Here is a 24,057-nt window from a genome sequence, read left to right as displayed (position 1 = left end):
CCTTGGACTCTGGTGGGTGAGTAATGGCAGTTCTGGGAACCAGCACCATTTGGATACCTGGACTATCACTTTTAAGAGGAGAAGAGCTAATATTTTAATATTCTTTGGGCATCACATTAGACACAGAATAAAGGACGCAAGAAATGTACTGGTTTTAGCCTCTTAATGTCCTAAAAGTTTTGTCATGGCAATTAAAAGAATCGGTCTGATTTACAGATTGGCAAGGGGGGACCCTCAAGTGTGGAAGACCTTAACGCAGACAGGGCTGTGACTGCCTAACCAACACCAGTCTCACTAAAAAAATTTTTGAAAATGAATTTATTATAGCAATAATGCAGTGATTACAAGCCATTCAGTATTTCCTAAACACTGTGATAACTCTTGAAGTCATTCCAACAGAGGACCCATGGAAGAATTCAAGCAGTATTAAAGGCTGCTTGTTATTTCCAGCCAGTACATCTCAAGAGACAATGGATCTTCATGGCCTTCACAAAAGGTATTCCAGACACTCAAACGCCAAGTCTACTCAAATAAGCTTCCCAGGCGGCTTTTCTGTACATCTCAGCTGCTTCCAGACGATTAGCAGATGTTATTATGCCCCGACCTACAATGATGATATCAGAACCTCGTTTGCCAATAACTTCTTGCGGGCTATTGTACTGTTGACCAAGATTATCCCCTGCAAAAACAGAAAAGTTACTGATTAACATAATATAAAACATCAGAAAACCTGTCACATAACTTTCCTGAAAAAGTATCTAACTAGCTTTACATAAAAATACGCTCTTGCTTTCCATTCCTTTCTTGCTTTACATAAAAATACGCTCTTGCTTTCCATGCCTTTCCATTAAGTGAGTTAAAGCAGGTGAAAACATCCCCTGAGTAGGCCAGAGACCTCCACAATGAAGACGAGCTAACCAATTCCTTTTCAATGTCTAATATAGAGCATTTACAGTTTAACAGTATCAGAAATCAAAGAAGTAATTCTCTTGTATTGCTAAGAAAGGTTCAATACCAAAGAGATAAGAATAAAAATTGGCCTTACAATTAAAGACAATTTTAGTACACATTTCAGAATCGCTGTGACACACTGTTTTATAACCTATGTTTTCTTCTAGGAGTTTTATGGTTTCAGGTCTTACATTCAACTCTTTATTCCATTTTGAGTTAATTTTTGTGTGTAAGATAGTGATCCAGTTTTTCTTTTGCATGTGGATATACTGTTTTCCCAACACCACTTTATTGAAGAAACTGTCCGTTCCCCATTGTATATTCTAGGCTCCTTTGCTGTAAATTAATTGACCATATATGTATGGGTTTACTTCTGAGGTCTATTCTGTTCCATTCATCTATATGTCTGTTTTTAATATGCCAATGCCATACTGTTTTGATTACTACAGCTCTGCAATACAGTTTGAAATCAGGAAGTGTGATGCCTCCAGCTGTGTTTTCTTTCTCAAGATTAGTCTGGCTATTCAGGATCTTTTGCGGTTTTATACAAATTTTGAAACTTCTATTTTTAGGAAAAATGCCATTGGAATTTTGATAGGGATGGTACTGATTCCGTAGATTGCTTTGGGCAGTATGGGCGTTTTAATAATAGTCTTCAAATCCATGAGCACAGAACATCTTTCTATAGATTTGTGTCTTCCTCAATTTCTTTCAACAGTGTCTTGTAGTTTTCAGTGGACAGGTCTTTTACTTCCTTGATTAAATTTATTCCTAAGGTTTTCATTTTTGATGCAACTGTAAATGAGACTGTTTTTCTTAATTTCCCTTTTGGATAGTTGAATAGTGTGGAGAAATGCAACAGACTTTTGTATATTACAATTTTTACTGAATTAGCTTATTAACGTCAACAGTTTTTTTGGTGGAGTCTTTAAGACTTCTTGTATGTCATCTGCAAACAAGTGACAATTTTACTTCTTCATTTACAATTTGGAAGCCTTTTATTTCTTGACTAGTTGCCCTGGCTAGGACTTCCAATACTATCCTGAATAAAAGTGGTGAGAGGGGACATCCTTGTCTTGTTTCTGATCTTAGAGAAAAGCTTTCCGCTTTTCACCACTAAGTATAATGTTAGCTGTGGGACAGTCATTTACAGGCTTTATTATATTGAGGTATGTTCCCTCTACCCACTTCGTTGAGTCTTCATCATGAATGGATGTGAATTTTGTCCAATGTTTTTTTCTGCATCTATTGAGATGATCATATGATTTTTATCCTTCATTTTGTTAAAGTGGTGTTAACGTGTTTGATTTGTGGATGTTCCTCCATCCTTCCACCCCTAGAATAAATCTCATTAAATCATCATAGTGTATGATCCTTTTAATGTATTTTTGAATTCAGTTTGCTAATACTTTGTTGAGGATTTTTGCCTTGATGTTCGTCAGGATATTGAACTGTAATTTTCCTTCCCTGTGACGTCTTTGTCTGGTGTTGGTATCGGTAATGCTGGCCTTGTAAAATGAGTTTGTAGGCATTTCCTGTTCTATTTTGTGGAAGAGTTTGAGAAGGACTAGTATTACTCTTTCTCTGAATGTTTGTAAAAATTCACCACTGAAGCTGTCTGGTCCTGGATTTTTGTTAGGAGGTTTTTGATTACTGATTCAATCTCTACTAGTAAGTAATGTGTGTTCACAACTTCAACTGCTTTATGATTCAGTCTTGGGTGCTTGTATGTTTCTAGGAAGTTATCCATTTCTTCTAGGTTGTCAAATTTGTTGACATGTAATTGATAGTAGTTTCTTATGATCCTATTTCTGTGGTATCAGTTGGAACATCCCTTTCATTTCTGATTTTATTTGAATCCTTTTTTTATTGGTGAGTCTAGCTAAAGGTTTATCAATCTTTGTTTCTTTTCAAAAACCGGGTCTTAGTTTCATTGATCTTTTTAGTCTCATTTATTTCTGCTCTGATCTTTATTTCCTTCCATTATTATTGGACTTTGTTCTTTTTCTAGTTCCTTGAGGCAGAACTTTATCATTCTGAACTTTACTCTTAGAATTGTTTTTGCTGCATCCTGTAAATTTGGTATGTTGTATTTCTATTTTTTTCCCAAGAATTTCCTCTTTTGATTTCTTCTCTGACCCATAGGTTGTTCAGTAGCATGTTGTTTAATCTCCACATATTTGTGAATTTTCCAGTTTTCTTCTTATGATTTCTAGTTTCCTACCATTGCGGTCAGAGAAGATACCTGATATGATCTTGATCCTCTTTAATATATTAAGACTTGTTTTGTGGCCTAACATATGATCTGTCCTGGAGACTGTTTCATGTGCATTTAAGAATGTGTATACTACTGCTTTTGGATGAAATGTTTTATATATATCTATTAAATCCATCTGTTCTAACATGTCGGTTAAGTAAAGCCAATGTTTCCTTATTGATTTTCTGTCTAAGTAATCTGTTGTGATGTAAGTGAAGTATTACGGCTTCTATTATTATTATATTTCTATTTCTCCCTTTAGGTCTGTTAATATTTGCTTTATATATGTAGGTCCTATGTAGGATGCATATTTATCAATGTTATAGCTTCTTCTTGGATTGACACCTTTATCATTGTGTAATGCTCTTCTCTGTCTCTTATTACAGTCTTTGTTTTAAAGTCTTTGTCTGAAATAAGTATAGATACCCTAGGTTTCTTTTGGTTTCCTTTGCATATAATATCTTTTTTCATCCCTTCACCTCAGTAGGTGTCTTTACATCTGAAGTGAGTTTCTTGTAAGGAGCATATATATGGGCCTTTTTTTTTTTTTAATCCATTCAGCCACTTTATGTCTTTTGACTGGAAGATGTATTCCATTTACATTTAATTAATTTTTGTTAGGGATGTACTTATTGCCATTTTGTTAATTGATTTCTGGCCGTTCTGGCTGTTTTGTTAATTGATTTCTGGCTGTTCTGTGGTTCCTCTCTGTTCTTTCTTCTTTGTGGTTTGATGATCTTCTTTAGTTGTATGCTTAGATTCTTTTATCTTTAGTGTACCCACTATAGGATTCATAGGATTTTGATTTGTGGTTACCATAAGACTTACATGTTAACAATTTATATCTGTAACAGTCTATTTTAAGTTGATAACAACTTGTTTGTTTGTATTCTAAAGCTCTACATTCTTATTCCCCCCAGGTTTTTTTGGTCACATTTTACAGCTTTTCTATATCCCTTAACTTACCGTAAATCATTTTTACTACTTTTGTCTTTTAACTTTCAAACTAGCTTTATAAGTGATTAATCCACTAGTTTTACTATATATTTACCTTTCCAGTGCCCTTTCTCTTCAGCTTAAAGAAGTCCCTTTAACACTTCCTGTTAGGCAACTTTAGTGATAATGAACTCTAGCTTTTGCTGATCTGGAAAACTCTCTCTGTAAATTCTGAATGATTTTGATGGGTAGAGTTCTTTGTTGGAAGTTTTTTTTTCTTTCAGCACTTTGAATGTGTCATGCTGCTATCTTCTGGCCTGAAAAGTTTCTGCTTAAAAATCTGATCAGTCTTATTGGAATCCCCTTGTATATAACAAGTTGTTCTTCTCTTGCTTTTAAGATTCTGTGTCTTTAACCTTTGACACTCTAATTACAATGTGCCTCGGTGTGGCCTCTCTGCAATTCCTGTGTGTGCGTGTCCATTTCCTTTCCCAGGTCAGACACACTTTCCAGCATTATTTCTTCAAGTAATTTTTCTGTCCCTTTCTTGTTCCTTTCTTCTTGTGGTACACCTACAATGTGAATGTCAATGTGCTTGATGTCCCTATAAGTCCTTTAAGCTATCTCCACTTTTTTTCATTCTTTTTCTTTTTGCTGCTCTGATGGGTGAGTTCACTGCCTTGTCTTTGAATTCACTGATACTTTGTTCTGTTTTCTTCTGGATCTTTTTTCATCTAGTCAGCTGTCGAACCCCGCTTATGGATTTCTCAGTTCAGTACTGTAGTCCTCTGCTCTGTGACTTCTATTTTATACTTTCTTATGTTTTCTACCTTGAAGCTCTCACAGTTATCATCCATTCTTCTGAGTTTGGTGAACATCTTTATAACCATTACTGTGAACACTACCAGGTAAATTATTTATCTCCATTTCATTAAAGGTTTTTTTCCAAGTTTTATCTTGTTCTTTCGCTTGGAATATAGACCCCTGTGTTTTCATTTTGGTTGACTATGTTGGTTTTAATGCATTAAATGAAACAACCACCTCTCCCAGTCTTGAAGGAGTGGCCTTGTATAGCAGATGAACCTGTGTTCAACCCTACCCTAGCTCTTGTCTCTCAAACCTTTGACTGTCCAAGCAGTCTATTACAGTTTTAATAGCTCCCAGTAGTTGAGGGTGTGCTAATACCTGTCAGTGATCCAAAAAGATCTAGTCAGCACCTAGATTCAGAATAATTGGAAGCCATATCCTTAGGCAGCAGCTTTTAAAGAATGCAAATATATACAATCCTATGGGACCACAAGCGTAAACCCTGATGGCCACCAGAGCCAGGTTATCTGAAGGTATCACCTGAGCAGCAATCACAAAAATCTGGGCTCCAGGCTGCACCAGCAAACTGTAGCGTGGCAGAGGGAGAGCACAAAGATGGTGTCCACCAACTTATGCTCCCTGAGAACAGCTCTGTAGGCCCCATGTGTGTGCCACACCTAAAGCCTGCCCTTCAGGCTGAAACTCTAGGACAAGTAAATAGGCCTCTTACAAAAAGACTGGGGGAATGTTTCAGTATGCTGTCTGCACAGTGTCCTGGGGAAGGTAGCCTGCTAAGAATTGTCTCTCCAATTGTTACAGTCCTGTGGGACCCAGGAACACAAGTCTCCCACTCCCAACCAACCCCCTACCCCCGGCCATTTTAGTGTCCCCTGGGCAGTAGCTGCAAAAACTACAGCACCAGACACATGTAAGAGCTCCCCTCTGGGAGATACTAGAGCTCTGGAATACAGTAGAGGGAGAGCAGAGAGATAACATCTGTCCTCTGAACAGTCTCTGGAAAGGATTAAAGTCAGCCCTTAGATGTGTGTTTAATTAGAAGCCTGCCCCGCAGTCTGCAGCTATATGATGATTAACAAAGACACCTGTCTTTCACAGGAAGACTGGGCTCCTAAGTCTGTTGCTTTTTGCTATCTCTTAGGGGTAATAGCTGTTTAAGAACATTTTCTCTGTTGGTTACGGTCCAGTGGGACCTGTAAGCTCTGCAGACCACTAGAACAAAGCCATGTAGAGGTGTCCATCAGCAGCAGCTGCAAAAATCAAGGCGCCAAAGGTATAAGCTCCTTGCAGGGAGATACAGGTGATCTGGAGTGAGGCAGAACGCAAAGATTGTGTCCACTAGCCATTATTCCCTGAGAGTACTTCTGTAGGCTACTAGATGTGTGTCAAATCAGAAACCTGCTCCTCAGGCCAAAGCTCCTGGACAAGCAAACAGGCCTCTTTCACAGAAAGACTGAAGGCTGTTTCAGTATGCTGTCGGTGCAGTGCCCTGGGGGTGGTCGCCTACTAAGAATCGCCTCTGCAATTGTTACAGTCCCATTGGGATTCCAGGAACACAAGTTCCCCTAGCCTCTAGAGGCAAATGATCAAGGGATGTCCCCTGGGCAACAGCTGCAAGAATCAGGGCACGAGGCACGTGTAAAAACTCCCAAGAGATACTGATGCTCTGGAGTGCAGCAGCAAGAGAGTGCAAAAACGGCGCCCAGTGGGAAACAAAAAGCAAAAGAGATGGGTCTCACTGGCTAGAGCAAGGCAGAGGAAGAGCACAAAGACAGTGCTCACTAGCCTCTGTCCCTGGAGAGTGTTACAGCAAGCTCCTGGATATGTGTTAAGTTAGATGCCTTCCCGTCAGGCCAACACTAATACTATCAAATGAGCTTTCTACTTAATGTGGGTACCAGCGGGTGGGTCTGAGCGTACAAGCTCTTCAAGGGCTGTTTTCAGCTCACTACATACAGTCTTGTGGACACAAGCCCCATTAGTGTTCAAAGCTGGATATTTTGGGGACTCATCTCTCAGGTGTAAGTCTTAAAAGTTGGAGTGTCTGATGTGCAGTTCAAACCCTTCACTCCTCAGGGAGAAGCTCTGGGTTTTGAGTTCCCTCCTAACTGTGGGTTACCATGCCAAGGATGGGGTTTATATTAAGACTCTGCTCCAGCCTCTCCTACCCACTTTGATGCAGTTTTCTTATTTACCTGATATGTAGTCCTCCCTTAGCTAGCTTATTTTTTTCCCTCAAAGGAAACTGTTCCATATGTAGTTGTAGACTTGGTGTGTCCATGGAAGAGGTAAGTTCAGGACTTCCTACATTGCCACCTGGAACCAAAACCCTGCTTTTTCCTTTTTTAAATTCTATTGTTCCAGAAGCCTCCTGTTAAATGGCTATTTTTCAAATCCAAGATGCTTTAAATATCCCCAAAAGCCTAGATCCTAATTGTACTATCTAATCAAATAATTGTGGGGGCTTACAATGCACATTAACAGTTGACAAGCATAGTGTGCTTACTCTGTGTCAAAACATTGTATTAAGTGCTTTAAGTACATTATCTCATTTAAGCCTTTCAACAACCCTAAGAGGTCAACACTATTATCATCATTTTATCAAGAAAATGAGATGGAAAGAAGTGATCTGTCCAAAGATACATGGTTACTAAACAGAAGGGCCAGAAATCCAAATCTGACTCAAAATGTTTACAGCTCAAGAGGTGGATGGAACTTACACAAGAATGACTAGTATAAAATCTACTTTTAATATTTTTAAAGGTAACTTTTGAAATTTTCAATGTAAACAGAACATCAGAATGTCAACCTGACAGATTCTTCTGAAGGGTGATAAGCACGGTTGTTTTCATTTTAGATAGTTTTGCTGAGAACCCTACTGTTCAGAGTTTTAATCTCCGACTTCTTAAGCCTAATCCATAAAGAAGGAAAGAGATGGAGAGTGCGACAGAATCAACTCCCATACCTATGATGAGCAACCTTTCTTGCACAATAGCCAATTCTGGAAGAATAAAAATTTTCCAGGTCATCATTTCTTCCCCATTCAAAAACAAAGCTTTACTGAGTCCCACGGGACATTTAAATACATCTATTTTTATAACCTAGATTATTCCTCTACTGATTAGAGACTATCAATGAGAAAATTTGCAGCGTTTTAGCCACTACAACTCTACTTCTCAGACTGCTGAGTTACATGTTCAAATCAGCTTGAGAGACAAGACAACTGGAGAGTCACAATAGATAGCTCATCAAAGGCTCTGCAAAGTCCTCTAACAAAGAAACAAATGTTTAATTTTGTTTAGCCCAGCACATTCTTCTTTGAGCATAGAACATCATCTTTTTTTGGCAGCATATTCAGAACATCAGTTGGGAAATAATTAAAATATCTGGGCACATTTCAGTGAAAAGTAGCTTTCTAAATTTTCATCCTAAAATTAGACTGCAAGCTATTTTGCATATCTAGGTCAGTATCACCAGGCAAAAGGGCTCATTCATTACTGTTCTAGACAAACAAACTTTCTCTTTAGCAACTTTATAATAACACACAAAACGTCATTTTGCCTCTGCTGACTTAGGTAAAGAGGCAGTTTGGAAGACCAACAAATAGATTTACCTCCTGCTTCCAACTGAACTCCTGGAGTCAAGTGAAGAAATTCTGGTTTCATGCTTACTCGGGAGCCAGAAATAAAACCAATCACAAATTCAGAATGCTCCTCAGCCATTCTAACCTAAATAGAATGCAACAGGACAGACCAGAAGAAAGCGGTTAATCATACAGAATAATAGTTCTACAAATAAAAAATTGGCTCTATTAACTAGTAATAAACTTTGCTATTTTACAGATGTCTTTTCTCATTTCATATTAAACTCATATGTAAAACAGGTAATCTTATAGATCTACGTACTTGCTCCATTACCCCATGTCTCCCCTTCTCCCAATTAACTATACCCTAAACATTAAAAATCTTATGTTTCTAAAATTTAGATGCTGCATAATTATTTATTTGTAATAAAATTTAGATGCTGCATAATTATTTATTTGTAATAACCCACCTACTTCCAAAAAGAATATGAGGGGAGCCCTCTAGAATACATTTCTAATGGTATGGAACCATATTAAGGACTTACTGCCTACCTACACAGGGTATTCCATATCCAACGACAGCCATCATATAAAAAACAGATGTTGTCAAGAGCTAAAGGAATCTCATTTCTACCGCTTTCCCTCTTCTCTGACATTTGCTAACAACTGGTCTCCAGTTTCTATACCATTACCTCACATTCATAGACATTTCTCTAAAAGGTCTGACTTTCTAATTTGGCTCTTCCCTGAGGCTCATACTGTTCTATGGCACCAGTACGATTATCTACCAGTGATGTCCTGTCCTTGAGCCAGACCCAGACTTCCTGAATGCCAAATATTAGCACTGACTCATAGACCCCCTGCTATGAGAGCTGGGAAATCAGACATTTATGGACAGTTCAGGGGTGGGTTAAAACCTGGCCCTAGGGCCATGTGAGTTCTTCACAGTTCCAAAGACAGTCTTTGAAATCACATGAAAAAATAAATTCCTATGTAAGAATTAAAATGTTATTAAAATAATTCCTATTACTTCTAAAAAGTAATAGTCTTTATAATACCTGTAAAGGTGATCTATCTCTAGGTGACTATCCCTAGGAAACTTAACCAGAGGAAAATGTGAAGAACTTTTTAACTAGATAATCATCCACTGCTCGTTTTATTCTGATATATATGGGTGGGGGTTGAGTATTAATGTGTGTGGTATAATAAGAGTTTTTAATAATGGGGGGAGTTACTGGTGGAAACCATGTGTCTGGACTCTAAGAGCTTTCCCAAATAATATCAATCAATATCAAAGATTAAAAAAGGTAAAGCCATTTAATGTGGGCCACTGTCATGAGAATGCATCCCTATGAGACTTGGGAGAGTCTGAGAAACTGCACGTCTGGGTAGAATCTTTCAATTTCAACTCACGATGAGATGAAAAAAAAAATCAACTCTCTTAAAGGTCAGGCAAGCATACAGGCAGATGTTTATTTGACCAAGAGTCTGTGTTTCAGTGTTTCTCTCTTGGGAGTACAATTCAAATCTCTTAAGTGTCCCCTGAAAGATATCAGAGAACACTAGCCAACTAGTATTAATATATTGTCACACTGACAACAGCTGATTTTTTCTTTTAGCAGGTTTCAAGGCCCCAAATTAAGATATTTTCTTCTCTTGTAACAGCCTGGCCTTCTCTCACCCTGTCCCTCTGTCCCTCTGTCACTTACCGCTGCTTTAGTATAGTTCCCAGTGGCCAGGGAGCCAGTGGAACTCATCTCTGCAATGAGCAGGCACCCCCGCTGCAAAGGCAGGCCTACTTCTTGCAGGCCTTTCACAACTCCTGAGCCCGGCACTACATGAGCATTTACTAGATCTGCCCAGGAAGCTATTTTAAAGATGCCACCTAAGAAGAAGGGGGATAAAAGATGTTTGTCAAACTTCAAACAAAAACCTTTAACTTTTTGCCTAACCAACAAACTACAATATGAAATAATCTAGTAACATGTTAATAAAATAGTGAAACACTTCAAGAATTTTAGTGATTATCAGTGGACCTATGGTTCCAACTGTGAAAATTTTCTGTCCACCTTGTAGCTAGTTTAGAGATCACAATTGGAAAAAAAAAGAAAAAAAAAAAAAAAAAAAACCAACTTGCAAGTTCTGTACTTAGTTTACCAGTAACACTAAGACTTTTTCCTTGCAGGCTGAAGCTTGGGACCACTAATAAAATGTATGCAATTAGAAATGGACTCCACTGAAGATAGGTGTTTATAGAGGTCAAAGATATCGACGTTCTAAAATTCCTCTGAAGATGACAAATTTTCATTCTGTAGGGATCTCTCAGCAACTTTATCATCTCTCAAATCTTCTACTTATTATTAGGTTTCTTTAGCTCTTCAAATTTGAATAGGCAATTGTATTCATTTTAAAAGATGACAGCAATAACCCTGATTTTTTAAAAACTTACATGCAAACCTGTAGAAAGTTTATCTTTTAGCCAACAAACTAAACTAAGCAATGTGATGAGAGTAGAACACCTTAAGCACATGAAAAAAGTCACAGACAAATCTATCCTAAAGAACTAGCTTAAGAATATGCATGCATTACTTAAAAAATTAAGTTTTCTCAAAAGATGCCTAGAAGTCTTAATAATATGATAAAATATAAGACTAAGTGAAAAAACTCATTAAATAGGTACAATGTGACAGAAATTTACATAGAAAAATGGGTAGAGCATTAACCAATTTTTTCAACATATGCGCTACTTTGAGTTCCTATTTAACAACAAAAAAATTAAGTTGTATATTAAATTCTTTTCCACTAAAAATAAATCTTACTTTATACTTTTTCATTATTTCCCATATCTGCAATTTTTATTCAAATATCAGAACTCGCTGTGTGCTGCCAACATCTGTCATTTTTGCCTGCCTAGAACCTATGTCCCCTTCTCTGGCATGAGCACCCTTGGTTTCTTTAAAGGGAACTACCCGTGACCAGATCTTGGTTCAAGAAGTTTACACAGCGTTAACAACTTCACATCGCCAGGTGCGGGGCATATTACCCAGGGGCGCTAATAAAGGTTTTAGCTATTCTATACCTAAATAAAGATATTCTATACCCCAGTGACTGGTTTGGCGTAGGCATGAAGAGTGTGCCTACCTGAGAAAGAAGTCAAGAAAGAAGAAAGCAGAGATGAGAGATGAAGAGAAAGCCAGTCCAGAAGACATCGATCCAACCACGCTTGACAGCCTGTTCTATGGCTGGATTTTCAGAGATGTGAGCCAATACATTTCCTTTTTTTTCCTTCAGCCAGTTTAAACTGGATTTCTCATTCTTGCAGATTCCTGAATGATACTTACCTTCATACTGCTTTTTTACTGTGTTTCCTATATCTGCAAATTTCCGGTCTTCAAATATTAAGAACTCATGGCGTTTTGCCAGAGTTGTTAATTCCTTTATCACATCCAGAGTAAAATCATTCAAAATATCCACATGAGTCTTGAGCATGCAGATGCTGGGTCCTAAAGAATCTGCTAGCTGCAACAACTCTCTGGACTCTGAGATATCAGCAGACAGACACAGATTGGTCTCCTTCTTTTGCATAAGCCTGAGAAGCTTCGCTGCAACTGGGTGAATCCTGGGCAGGTCTGCACGAGCGTCAAAGCTGAGTTCTTTGGGTGCTTTCTTTACAGAAGGGAGAGAACCATTATGATCAGCAGCTACGAAAACGTTCTCCTGAATAAATCTCTTCACTCTCTCAACCATCTCGCCATCAATTTTTTTCTGTTGCTCAAGAATCTCCAGGATTTTGGACAATGTACACACTGAGTGGAGACGAATCCCATGTGCCTGCAAATTGTCCTTGCCCCCTTGCTCTCTGTCCAGCAGCACTATGGCATCAGTGACCTTTAAGCCCTCCTTCTGAAGAACCTCAACAGTTTCCAAAACACTAGATCCAGTAGTAACGACATCTTCAATGACCAAACAGGTTTCTCCTGGATTAACAGCCCCTTCTACAAGACGCTTAGTACCTGGAAAAGAAAAAATGATATTGATTCCAATTTGAAATTATATATTTCAGTCAACTCAAGATTTATCTTGCAATATAAATTTGGCATGTATTTATGAAGAGATGATGATCTAAATCTTATTTTCTGATAATCTCCTTTGGAACTACTTTATTTCTGATGAATCTTCAATGTGCCATGATTACCGGTTTGTTCAATGTCTGTATCTCCAAATTGTCAAAATTACATATACAGAATATTTATAGTAAAACTAGCAAATTATTTTGCTGTGTAAATAAACACCATTTTACATGTTTATGATCAAAATTTCAAATATGAGGTTTCTTAAAGCAAGATCTAGATCAAGGAAAGTGATAAAACACAGAATACCCAATATCCTAATGAATGTTCTTTTTTCTATTAATAAACCAGTTCATACTCAAGATCAGCCAAAAAATTGGCCTTTGCAGATATAAATTCAGGAGGGAAATACTCAGCAACCATTTAGACCAATCACTACAACTTTATGAACTATATAATGCAAGGCACCCCCACTATAGACTATTTTCAGATAATCTGTAGAATATAAATAATTCAGGCGGAAGACTACATAGATTTATTTTATTAGAGACTCATTTTCATATTTTTCACTACCAAATTTGTTTTATTTTGAAAGAGAAATAAAATTGGTGGCATTTTGCCCACTTTTTGAGCTTTATCACAGGTACTGCCTTTGCCTTTTCCCATTTCTTTTCTCTTAACTCCTTTCTTCCCTTTGAAGAATTGGCAAGTTTAACTGAATTAGCTTAAACAAGAACACAAGACTGTGAGTACTTACAGATATATTTTAAAAATAATGATATTCTAAGATATTTTTGAAGACATATAATAAGGAAATAGAAATAATAGTTTCCTTAGGGGCAAAAATTCATATAGTTAAACACTGCCTTCAAACAGCAACAGTATTTTTACTATTTTTTATAATGGATAATTTCAAACAAATAAAACTAGATAAAATATAAAAAACAAACACGGCACCTCACCACTCAACAACTAATGGTCAATAACTCTTGTTTCAGCTGTATCTCCACTCCCTCACTCCCCCTATAATTTTTAGAAGCAAAGCCTAGAAATCATGTTTCATCATGAAAATTTCTAGAATGCACCTATAAAAGGACTCTTTAAAAAAAAAAACTATACCAGAAATACTATGACTTCAACATAAAACAAACAAAAAACCCCATTACCTCCTTAATATCAAATATGAAGTCAATTCCAATATTTTTTAGGTTGATTTGGTTTTAAAGCAAGCCCACATGTTTAAAACACCCACCTGATGACCTATTGCCACGGACCCATGAAAAAAATATATTCATTAAGAATTTCAAACTATGGGCAGTGAACACACAATGCAATATATATATATATGCCTTACTGTTGAATTGTACACCTGAAACTTACTGGATTTCGTTAACCAATGTAACTATAATGAAAAAAAAGTTCTTTTATGCCACCAAAAAAAATATTTTCATATGGCATTTATATTGTTTTATAAGAGTAATTTTATTCATGCATTTCTCTTCATGTGATTTAAATATAAATATATTGGGAAAGTTATGTGTTCTTAGAATATTCTGCTGATGCAGGAAGGGCCGGTAAAAATGTTGGGTCTCAGATATGGTGCAAAAAAAGCTCTTTTTTTCACTGTCTAATAAAAACAGTATTTCACCCCAGACACTAAAGGAAAGGAAGGTGATTTATAGCAATAGTTAACAAATTCTATAAGCCATAACAACTTAAAAGACCTATGAGGAACATTCAAGGTGACTCTGGTAAAACATCAGCACCTAGGAAAAAAAATTTTAGCAGTATCAAATTACATATCGACTTAATCTTTATACTACTTTTATTTTTACCATAATCCTTTCTTTCTTTTCTTCTAATAAGCATTGGAATTTGGTTGGTTGAACAGATAACTGTAGCCAATGGTAAAGCTGTGTAAGGTACTCCACACACAGTGTCAAAATTGATAACTGCATTTTGGGCAGTTTGGAATAAAATTTCTGCAACCTGTAAAAAAAAAAACACACAAACTATTATAAATAGTGTATAAATAATGTAACATAACATTACTAACCAGTGTATAAATAATGTAACATAACAATACTATAACCCAGTAGGAAATAGTCTCAAACCTGATCAGAAAAATAACAAATTCCTTTGTTTAATTACCCTCTGCATAAATTCCAATTTACAAATATAAAAACACAACAATGAACCTATTTGTCTAGACTCAGGGTCTGCTATGACGTTGATCCCAAAGACTATAGACGGCCCTGAGGCGTCCCAGTTTTCCTCAGTTCATCCATTATGTTTTCAGTATTTAAGCCTATCACCTAGTTATACTTCCTGCCTGAAAGAAGTCTTCAGTTAAGTTTCACAAGAGAAATTAAGAAAACAATCCCATTTCCAACTGCATTGAAAGAATAAAATATCTAGGAACAAATTTAACGAAGGAGGTCAAAGACCTGCACACTGAAAACTATAGAAGACGAAGAAAGGAACTGAAGACATAAAGAAATGTAAAGATGTACCATACTAATGATTTGGAAGAATTAATATTGTTAAAATGTCCATACTACCAAAGCAATCTACAGAGTCAATGCTATTCCTGTCAAAATTCCAGTGGCGAGGGTGGCGAAGTAAGTAAACCCTGAACTCACCTCCTTCCCATGAACACATCAAAATTACCACAGAATAATAGAACAATCATCACTGAGAACAACCTGAAGACTAGCTGAATAGAATTCCTAAAACTAAAGATATAAAGAAGCCACATAGAGATAGGTAGGAGAGACAGAGATGCAGATCTGGCCAGTGCCACATGCATGGTATAGCGATTAATACACAGGAAGGACAGCTAGGCTCTAGAGGTTCCCCCTGAGGAATGAGGGGTCAGAGCCCCACGCCTGGCTCCCTGTTCTGGGAAGAAGAGTCTCAATAATTAATGGCTTTGAAAACCAGCGGGGACAACATCCCAAAGATATAAAGGGCTACAGGAGACTGAGACACTGTTCATAAAGGGCTCAAGTACAAGCAAACTTGTTCCAAGCCCCAGCATAGAGGTAGCAGCTTGAGAAGGGCCTGGGTCATATGGAGGATGAATTACACTGACCAACTTTAGGGCAAGTGCTGGAGGAGCAGGGATCAGGAGAATACTCTTAGGAGATGGAAATACTGGCAGACACCATTGTTTCTTTGTTGAGCTCTCCTCTCATCCAGCCAACTTGGCATGGGCAGGTGCAAAATCTTCTGCTCTCCATTAATTTGGTCAACACTGATCCTCCTGCCCTGGTCTTTCCCTGAGACCCCACCTCACTCACCCAGTTGGAGCCTCTTTCAGAGCAGCCTGACTAGGCTTATGTTGTAGACTCTCCCAAAGGTCCACAAACCCCACATGTGTGGCAGCCGGCCTGAGCTTGCATTGTAACTCCCACCAAATGGTCTCAAGCCTGGTACAAGTGGCAGTCAGCCTTGACTCACACCTTTGCCTCTCTCAAGTGCCTCAAAGCCCAGCACAAGCAGCTGCTGAACTATGACCACACCAGAGCCCATCCTCAGAGGTTCCAGACCACACCAGAGCCCCACCCAAGAAGCTTCACAAACACACAGATGTGTATGCAGCCTTGTCTGGCATAAGAGCCTCACTAAAGTGATTCCTACTCCCTGGGCTCAGCCCCCACAAAACAGTTTGTCCCCTGTAGTCAAGGCTGGCCTTCACAGCCAGTCAGCTTGAGGGTCAACCCATCCACTGATATGCCGGCAACAATCAAGGCTCAACTACAACAGGAGGGTACACACAACCCACACAGAAAGCACTCCTGGAGCACCTGGCTCAGGTGACCAGAAGGACTGTGCCACTATCCTCACCAGACTCCTTCTACATAAGGCCAGGAAACACAGCAAATCAACCTAATATATATACAAACAAACAGAGAGTTAGCCAAAATGAGACAAAAAAACATGTCTCAAATGAAAAATAAAAACTCCACTTAAAAAACTAAAGAAAATGAAGATAAGCAATCTACCAGATAAAAAGCTCAAAGCATTAGTAATAAAGATGTTCAATGAACTCAGGAGAAGAATAGATTAATTTGGTGAGAACTCCAACAAAGAGATATAAAATACAAAAAAGAACCAATCAAAAATGAAGAATACAATAATTGAAATGAAAAAAATATACTAGAGAGAATCAAGCAGATTAAATGAAGCAAAAGACCACATCAACGATCTGGAAGACAAGGTAGTGGAAAATACCCAATCGAAACAGCAAAAAGAAAAGAAAAAAATTAAAATAGTTTACAGGATTTACAATATCAAGCATACCAACATTTGTATCACAAGAGTTCAAGAAGGAGAAGAGATAGAAAAGGACAAAAAATCTATTTGAAGAAATAATAACTGAAAACTTTCCTAACCTGGCAAAGGATATAGACATAGAAATCCAAAAAGCAGAGTCCCAAACAGGATGAACCCAAAGAGGCCCACATCAAGACACATCACAATTAAAATGCCAAAGGTTAAAGACAAAGAATCTTAAAAGTAGCAAGAAAAAAGCAGCTAATTATGTACAAAGGAGCTCACACAGACTATCATTTCAATTTTTCATCAGAAACTTTGCAGGCCTGAAGGAAATAAGCATGAGATAGTCAAAGTGCTGAAATGAACAACCTACAACCAAGAATACTGTAACCATCAAGGTTATTATTTAGAACTGAAGCTAAAAAAATCTAAAAAAGTCCATCGCCACTAAACCAGCATTACAAGAAAAGTTAAAAGGATGTAAGTAGAAAGAAGTGGTCAAAACTAAATGAAGGAATATTACAAAGGTCAAAAGATGAAAGTAATAGATCATGTGTAAATACAACAATTAAGGTATACACACACACAGGAGGAAAACAATGGTATGACACTAGAAATAATTATAAGAAAACTGAAAAACACACAAACACATGGAGGCTAAATAACATGCTACTAAACAATAAATGGGTTAACAATGTGATCAAGGAAGAAATCGAAAGATACCTTGAGACAAATGAAAAGTCAATGACCAAAAGTCTATGGGACACAGCCAAAGCAGTTATAAGAGTGAAATTTATAGCAATACAGGCCTAAGTCAAGAAACAAGAAAAATCTCCATCTAATCTCACACCTAAAGGAACTAGAAAAAGAAGAAGTCCAAAGTGAATAGAAGGAAATAATAAAGATCAGTGTGGAAATAAATAGAGTCTAAAAAGCAATAGAAAAGATCAATGAAACGAAGAGCTGGTTCTTTGACAAGATAAACAAAATTGATAAACTTTTAGCCTGACTTATCAAGAAAAAAAGAGAGAGGGCCCAAATAAATAAAATCAGAAACAAAAGAGAAGTGTCAACCGACACCTCAGAAACAGAAAGAGTTAAAAGGAAATACTACATACTGGACAATCTGGAAGATATGGATAAATTCCCAGAAACATACAATCTTCCAAGGCTGAATCAGGAAGAAACAGAAAATCTTAACAGACTGATAACTACTAATGAAATTGAGTCAGTAATTTAAAAAAAACTCCCAACAAAAGCCCTGGGCCAGAAGGCTTCACAGGTGAATTTTACCAAACATTCAAAGAAGAATTAATACCTATTCTCAAATCATTTCAAAAAATTGAAGAGGAGGGTAGGCTCCCAAACTTTTTTTGAGGAGGCTAGAATTACCCAGATATCAAAATCAGACACTACAAAAAAGAAAATTATAGGCCAATATCCCTGATAAACATAGATACAAAAGTCCTCTACAAAACACTGGCAAACAGAATTCAGCAATATATTAAAAAGATCACACACCATAATCAAGTGAGATTTATTTCCCCTAGTAATCTTTAGGATGCAAGGTTGGTTCAATATCTGCAAATCAATTAACATGATATACCACATAAAGTGAAGGATAAAAAACATATGATCATATCAACACATGCAGAAAAAGCATCTGACAACATCTAACATCCATTTATGATAATTAAAAAAAAATAGAAGAAAAAGAAAACCTCTCAGCAAAGTGGAGATAGAGGGAACATACCTCAACATAATAAAAGCCATATATGACAAAGCCACAGCTAACATCATGATCGATGGTAAAAAGCCGAAAGCTTTTTCTTTAAGATCAGGAACAAGACAGGATGTCCACTTTCACCACTTTTATTCAACATAGTATTGGAAGTCCTAGCTACAGCAATCAGACAAGAAATAAAGGCATCCAAATTGGAAAGAAAGAAGTAAAACTCATTATTTGCAGATGGCATGATACTATATATAAAAAATCCTAAAAATTCCATCAAAAAATTATTAGGACTAATAAATGACTTCAGTAAAGTAGCAAGATACAAACTTAATATTCAGAAATCAGTTGCATTTTTATACACCAATAATAAACCAGCAAAAAGAGAAGAAAACAATCCCATTTACAATTGCATCAAAAAAATAAAATACCTAGGAATAAATTTAACCGAGGAGGTAAAAGACCTGTACTCAGAAAACTCTAAGGCACTGGAGAAAGAAACTGAAAAAGATACAAATGGAAGGATATACCGTGCTCATGGATAGGAAGAATTAACATCATTAAAATGTCCCTATTTCCAAAAGAAATTTATATAGTCAGTACAATCCCAAAATACCAATTTTTCACAGAACTAGAACAAATATTAAAAATTATATGATCTTAAATAGCCAAAGCAATATTGAAAAAGAACAAAGTTGGTGGTATCACACTATCTGCTAACAAATTATACTATAAGGTCATAGTAATCAAAATAGCGTAGTATTGGCACAAAAACAGACAAGTAGATCAATGGAAGAGAACAGAGAGCTCAGAAATAAAGCCATGCTTATATGGTCAATGAATGACAAAGGAGACAAGAATATACAATGGGGTACGGACAGTTTCTTCAATAAATTGTGTTGGAGAAACTGGACAGATTATTGCCAAAAAATGAAATTAGACCACTTTCTTACACCATATACAAAAATAAACTTAAAATGTTTACAGGCTTAAATATAAGACCTGAAACAATAAAACTCCTAACATAGGTAATAAACTCCTTCGACACTGGTCTTAACAATAATTTTTTGGATATGTCTCCTAGGGCAAAGAAAACAAAAACAAACAAATGGGATTACATCAAACTAAAAAGCTTTTGCACCACAAGGTAACCACCAACAAAAGAAAGAGGCAACCTACTGAATGTAAGAAGGTATTTGCAAATGATACATCCAATAAGGGGTTAATATCCAAAATAAAGTCATACAACTCAACATCAAAAAATAATCCAATTAAAAAATGGGCAGAGGACCTGAATAGATATTTCTCCAAAGAGGAGAGATAGCCAATAGACTGATGAAAAGATGAATATCACTAATGATCAGGGAAATGTAAATCAAAACCATAATAAGATAATCACCTCACACCTGTCAGAATGGCTTATCAAAAAGATAACAAGCAAGTGTTGGCAAGGATGTGGATGTGGAGAAAAGGGAACCCTCGTGCATTGTTGGCAGGACTGTAAATTGGTGCAGCCACTATGGAAAGCATTATGGAAGGTCGTGAAAAAATTAAAAATAGACATACCATATGACCCAACAATTCCAAATCCACTTTTGGGTGTTTATCCAAAGGGAAAAAAAAAATACTAATTCAAAAAGATATATATACCTCTTTGTTAATTACAGCATTATTTACAATAGACAAGATATGGAAGCAACCTAGATTTCCATCAATGGATAAAGAAGATGTGGTACATATATACAGCCATAAAAAGAATGAAATCTTGTCATTTGCAACAACATGGATGAACCTAGAGGTTACGATGCTAAGTGAGTAAGTCAGACAAATACCATATGATTTGAATTGCATGTGAAATCTAAAAAGCAAAATAAATGAACAAAACAGAAAAAAAATTGTATACAGACAACAAATTAATGGTTGCCAGATGGGAGGTGGACAGAGAGATGGGCAGAAAAGGTGAAAGGAATTAATAAGTACAAACTGTGAGTTATAAAAATAGTCACAGGATGAAAAGTACAGCATAGGGAACATAGCAATATTCCAATAACTACGTATGGTGCCAGAAGGGTACTAGACTCATGGGCGTAATCACTTTGTAAAGTTATATAAATGTCTAATCACTATGTTGAATACCTGAAACTGGTATAATGATGTATGAGAACTGTAATTGAAAAATAAATTATTTTAAAAAGTTTTATTTTTAAGAGACTGGTCATTTGCCAGAAAGAGTCCCAGATCTACTCAACCATATCATGACTTTTAACAAAATTCCCAGGTGATTCATTTATAGTCAAAATTTGAGAAACACTGTGTTAGAAATCTCTAATTTGTAGACAGTGTTTCCTTATATTGACCAAGAAAACTGCCTTCACGAAATGTCCACCCTCAGGTTTTTGCTCCAGGTAACACAGTACAAAATCGAATTCCCCTTTCCATGTAACAGCCTTTCCAAGTGTTTGAGCAGCTACTTAATTCTCCCCAACCATCTTTTCCTTTCTTCCACACATCCCATTTTCTCGAGGCTAAATACACAGAACTCTTTCAAGTACTTCTATGAGAGACAGGGCCCCAAATTGATGTTCCTGACTCTTGCAAAGCACGTGTCAACGTCAGTGGGTCAATGAGCAGGCTGCTTTCTGGGCCTTTAATATATTAACAGTTCCTGGACTCTGGGCTTCTCAAACCGACTCCCCAGGCCCACCTTCCTGCTAGGCTATTTTACTCTCACCCACAAGTCAGCTCTTGTCACTCCCCATCCCCCATCTTCTGGTCTCCATTTCCGCCACCCAGCCCAGTTCTCCCTTTCCCCGGGCTGACACCTGACTCAGAAGACGTGGTCGAGACACGATGCCCCGCAGATCGACGTAGACGGGGGAAGAGAGACCGTTCTTCAGCACGAAGTTCCCAAACTTGAAAGCCTGCACGTCGTACAGACTCGTTACCAACGACCCCAAATCCTCATCGGCGACTGCCATGGCCAAGCGCTCCACGTTAGCCCCAAACGCCACAGCGCGCCAGGCCCTCGGCGCCCTGATGACGCCATCCGATAAGCCCGCCTCTTCCGCCCCTATTTCCGGCCGCCGGGCGGGGCTGCTGCGCGCGGTTCTGAGGCCCGAGCAGCGGAGTTCCGGTGGCTGTGGCGAATAATGCGCCGAGGTTTGTACGTCACCTGGCCGCCTCTGGATGGGATCGCTGGAGTTTAAATCCCCGAATAGTTAGGTAGGCTCCAAGATCATGGAGTCAGGCGTTTCAAGAGAGATTGTATAAATTCTGCCCACTTTTTATAGCTCCATGCCCTCTTAATATCTATACTCCTTGGTTGAGCATGTCGTTATTTCCTGTTAAAAGCCTTCTCCCCCCGCCCGCCCCCCCCGCGTTTCTACAAATACAGTGTAAGTTCTCGAAGACAGGGACCTTTTCTCAATTCTTTTATTCATGGCATCTGTCACATGACAGTGTCATAGTTTGTACATGAGACTATAAAGCGCTTAGCATGTTCATTACATCTTCTGTCGGTTCTGTGTAACCTAGGGGGGGACGTATGTTTAGTCTCCTTAGAGTAGCTCAAGCGCTTGGCACATAGTAAATACAACATGTGAGGAAGAGAGTAGAGGATGAATTGATCCGTATCAGGATTATCCAGAATGGTAACTTTACCAGCCAATCTGAAAATGCAAGTGTATTTGTTCTTTACAAATAAATCCCTTGACGTGGGGGAAATTTTTATGTGTAGAAGGCAATACTTTAAGGAAAATAACCCTTAAAACCATAAGACTAATGGTTGTTACTCATCAAACTGATTCTGGTTTCACTTTAATATTTTTTATCTATGTATTTTCTCTGAAGAGATTGTGCTGACCAGCTAGTGTGAAGAGCCCGTACCTTGACAGTTGTTTCTCATTTCAAATAAATGCAAATCTTTATGAAATAGAGGCCAAATGTTAAAACATTATGTTATTTGCAAAATGAGCTAAAAAAAAAAAAAAAAAACCCAAAACTTCCATCTCTAACACTCTAGCTAACTGACAGCGTACTATGAATCAGTCTTTTTTGTATTTGGATGGCACACGCAGACTCTTTTAAAGCCGGATCAGGTCTGCAAAGGTTAATCCAGATTCCTCAAGTAGGCACTATCATACATAAACTAGTGAGATCCAGCCCCAAAGGCCTGCCAATTTGCTAAAAAAAAGTTGCCACTTGAAACACCAGAATGAAGTTAATGCACACCTGAGGCTTACTTGATGATTTTGGATGGAGAAATGCCTTAGAATACTTCAGGCTGCAAAACTGTTGCTTTCTTTCCAAAATGCTAGATTAAAAGTGTCGTAAAAATAATGTGACATTTTTACCTTGTCAAGGCTTTTATATGTTTTAGAAAAAAAATATTTTTTTTAAACAAAGTTTTGAATTAGAATGAAAACGAAAGACCACCGGAAATAATATCTTTAGTATATTATATTTATAGTAATGCATAACTTGTGAGATGTACATTTTGAAGTTTCATCCATAACATAACATTTACTGTAGTAATAACAAGACAGCAGGTCATCACTTTACAACATTACACGTGAGTGAATTTGACTTACAAATGAAATATTTACAACCTACCTTTATAAAACGACATTGTATGCATACAAAATGAACAACTGCAGAAAAATTTCAAAGTAATAAGACAACCAAAATCCAGAAGATACACTTAAGGCAGACCAGCAAGACACTGAAATAATTAAGGCTGTGGAATTCTTCTGCACCTTGAAAATATAGAGCTATTTATCAATACTGTGGAGTGATTGTAAATCAATTGCTATAAGCCTGATGGAAGTATGTACTTATATGTATATGTGTAATGGTCCCTATGGGGAAACCTGTCCACTTATGGATAAGGCCCTTTATCTGAATGGCAAGAGAAGCCCACCCCAAACTCTCAAAAGACTTGGTGGGGAGGGGTCACTCAAATCCAAAAGGTGCCAATGGAGTTTGCAAACCAACTTTTAATAATTCAAATATAAAGATGCTCTGACTCCAGATAAACAGAATAATAATCTAAATGATATTTCAGCATCATTATGTTTCAGGCTTTGTTCATTTGGTTTTGTGGACTTCAAAAGATAGCAAATAATTCCTAAATGAGTAGAATCTAACTCTACCCATCAGCCCTAATGGTTTTGAATGGCCCTGAATGGTTTTTCAATAGAAAAATTGACCCACCTGGGCTGTATTCAAATGGATAGATTTCTGCATATGAGCAATAACATATACATACATATTATACACTATATACATGTACAGATGTACATATATCCATATTTTCCAACAGTTTGCACTTTGATCACTACTATTCTCTGACTAGGATGTCATTCTGAAGAGTATGTTTAATATTTTCACAGTCTTCACATTTGTCCTAACTGCTAGTTTTACT

The 24,057-nt window shown here is 37.3% G+C and overlaps 1 protein-coding gene across 1 annotated transcript; it reads right to left on the bottom strand.

Annotated features, from left to right (window-relative positions):
* Positions 1-301: 301 nt before the first annotated feature.
* UMPS (uridine monophosphate synthetase) lies at positions 302-21,691 on the bottom strand. Its single transcript, XM_006905579.3, has 6 exons — positions 21,458-21,691; positions 14,458-14,611; positions 11,894-12,565; positions 10,262-10,437; positions 8,583-8,697; positions 302-679 (listed from the first exon to the last, which is right to left on the bottom strand). Exons 1-6 carry the CDS (start codon positions 21,611-21,613, stop codon positions 510-512), a joined length of 1,443 nt encoding a protein of 480 aa, XP_006905641.1. The 5' UTR covers positions 21,614-21,691; the 3' UTR covers positions 302-509.
* Positions 21,692-24,057: the final 2,366 nt, after the last annotated feature.

This window comes from Pteropus alecto, unplaced genomic scaffold, assembly GCF_000325575.1.
Source record: "Pteropus alecto unplaced genomic scaffold, ASM32557v1 scaffold251, whole genome shotgun sequence".
NCBI lineage: Eukaryota > Metazoa > Chordata > Mammalia > Chiroptera > Pteropodidae > Pteropus > Pteropus alecto.
This window is presented reverse-complemented; position numbering and strand designations above follow the sequence as displayed.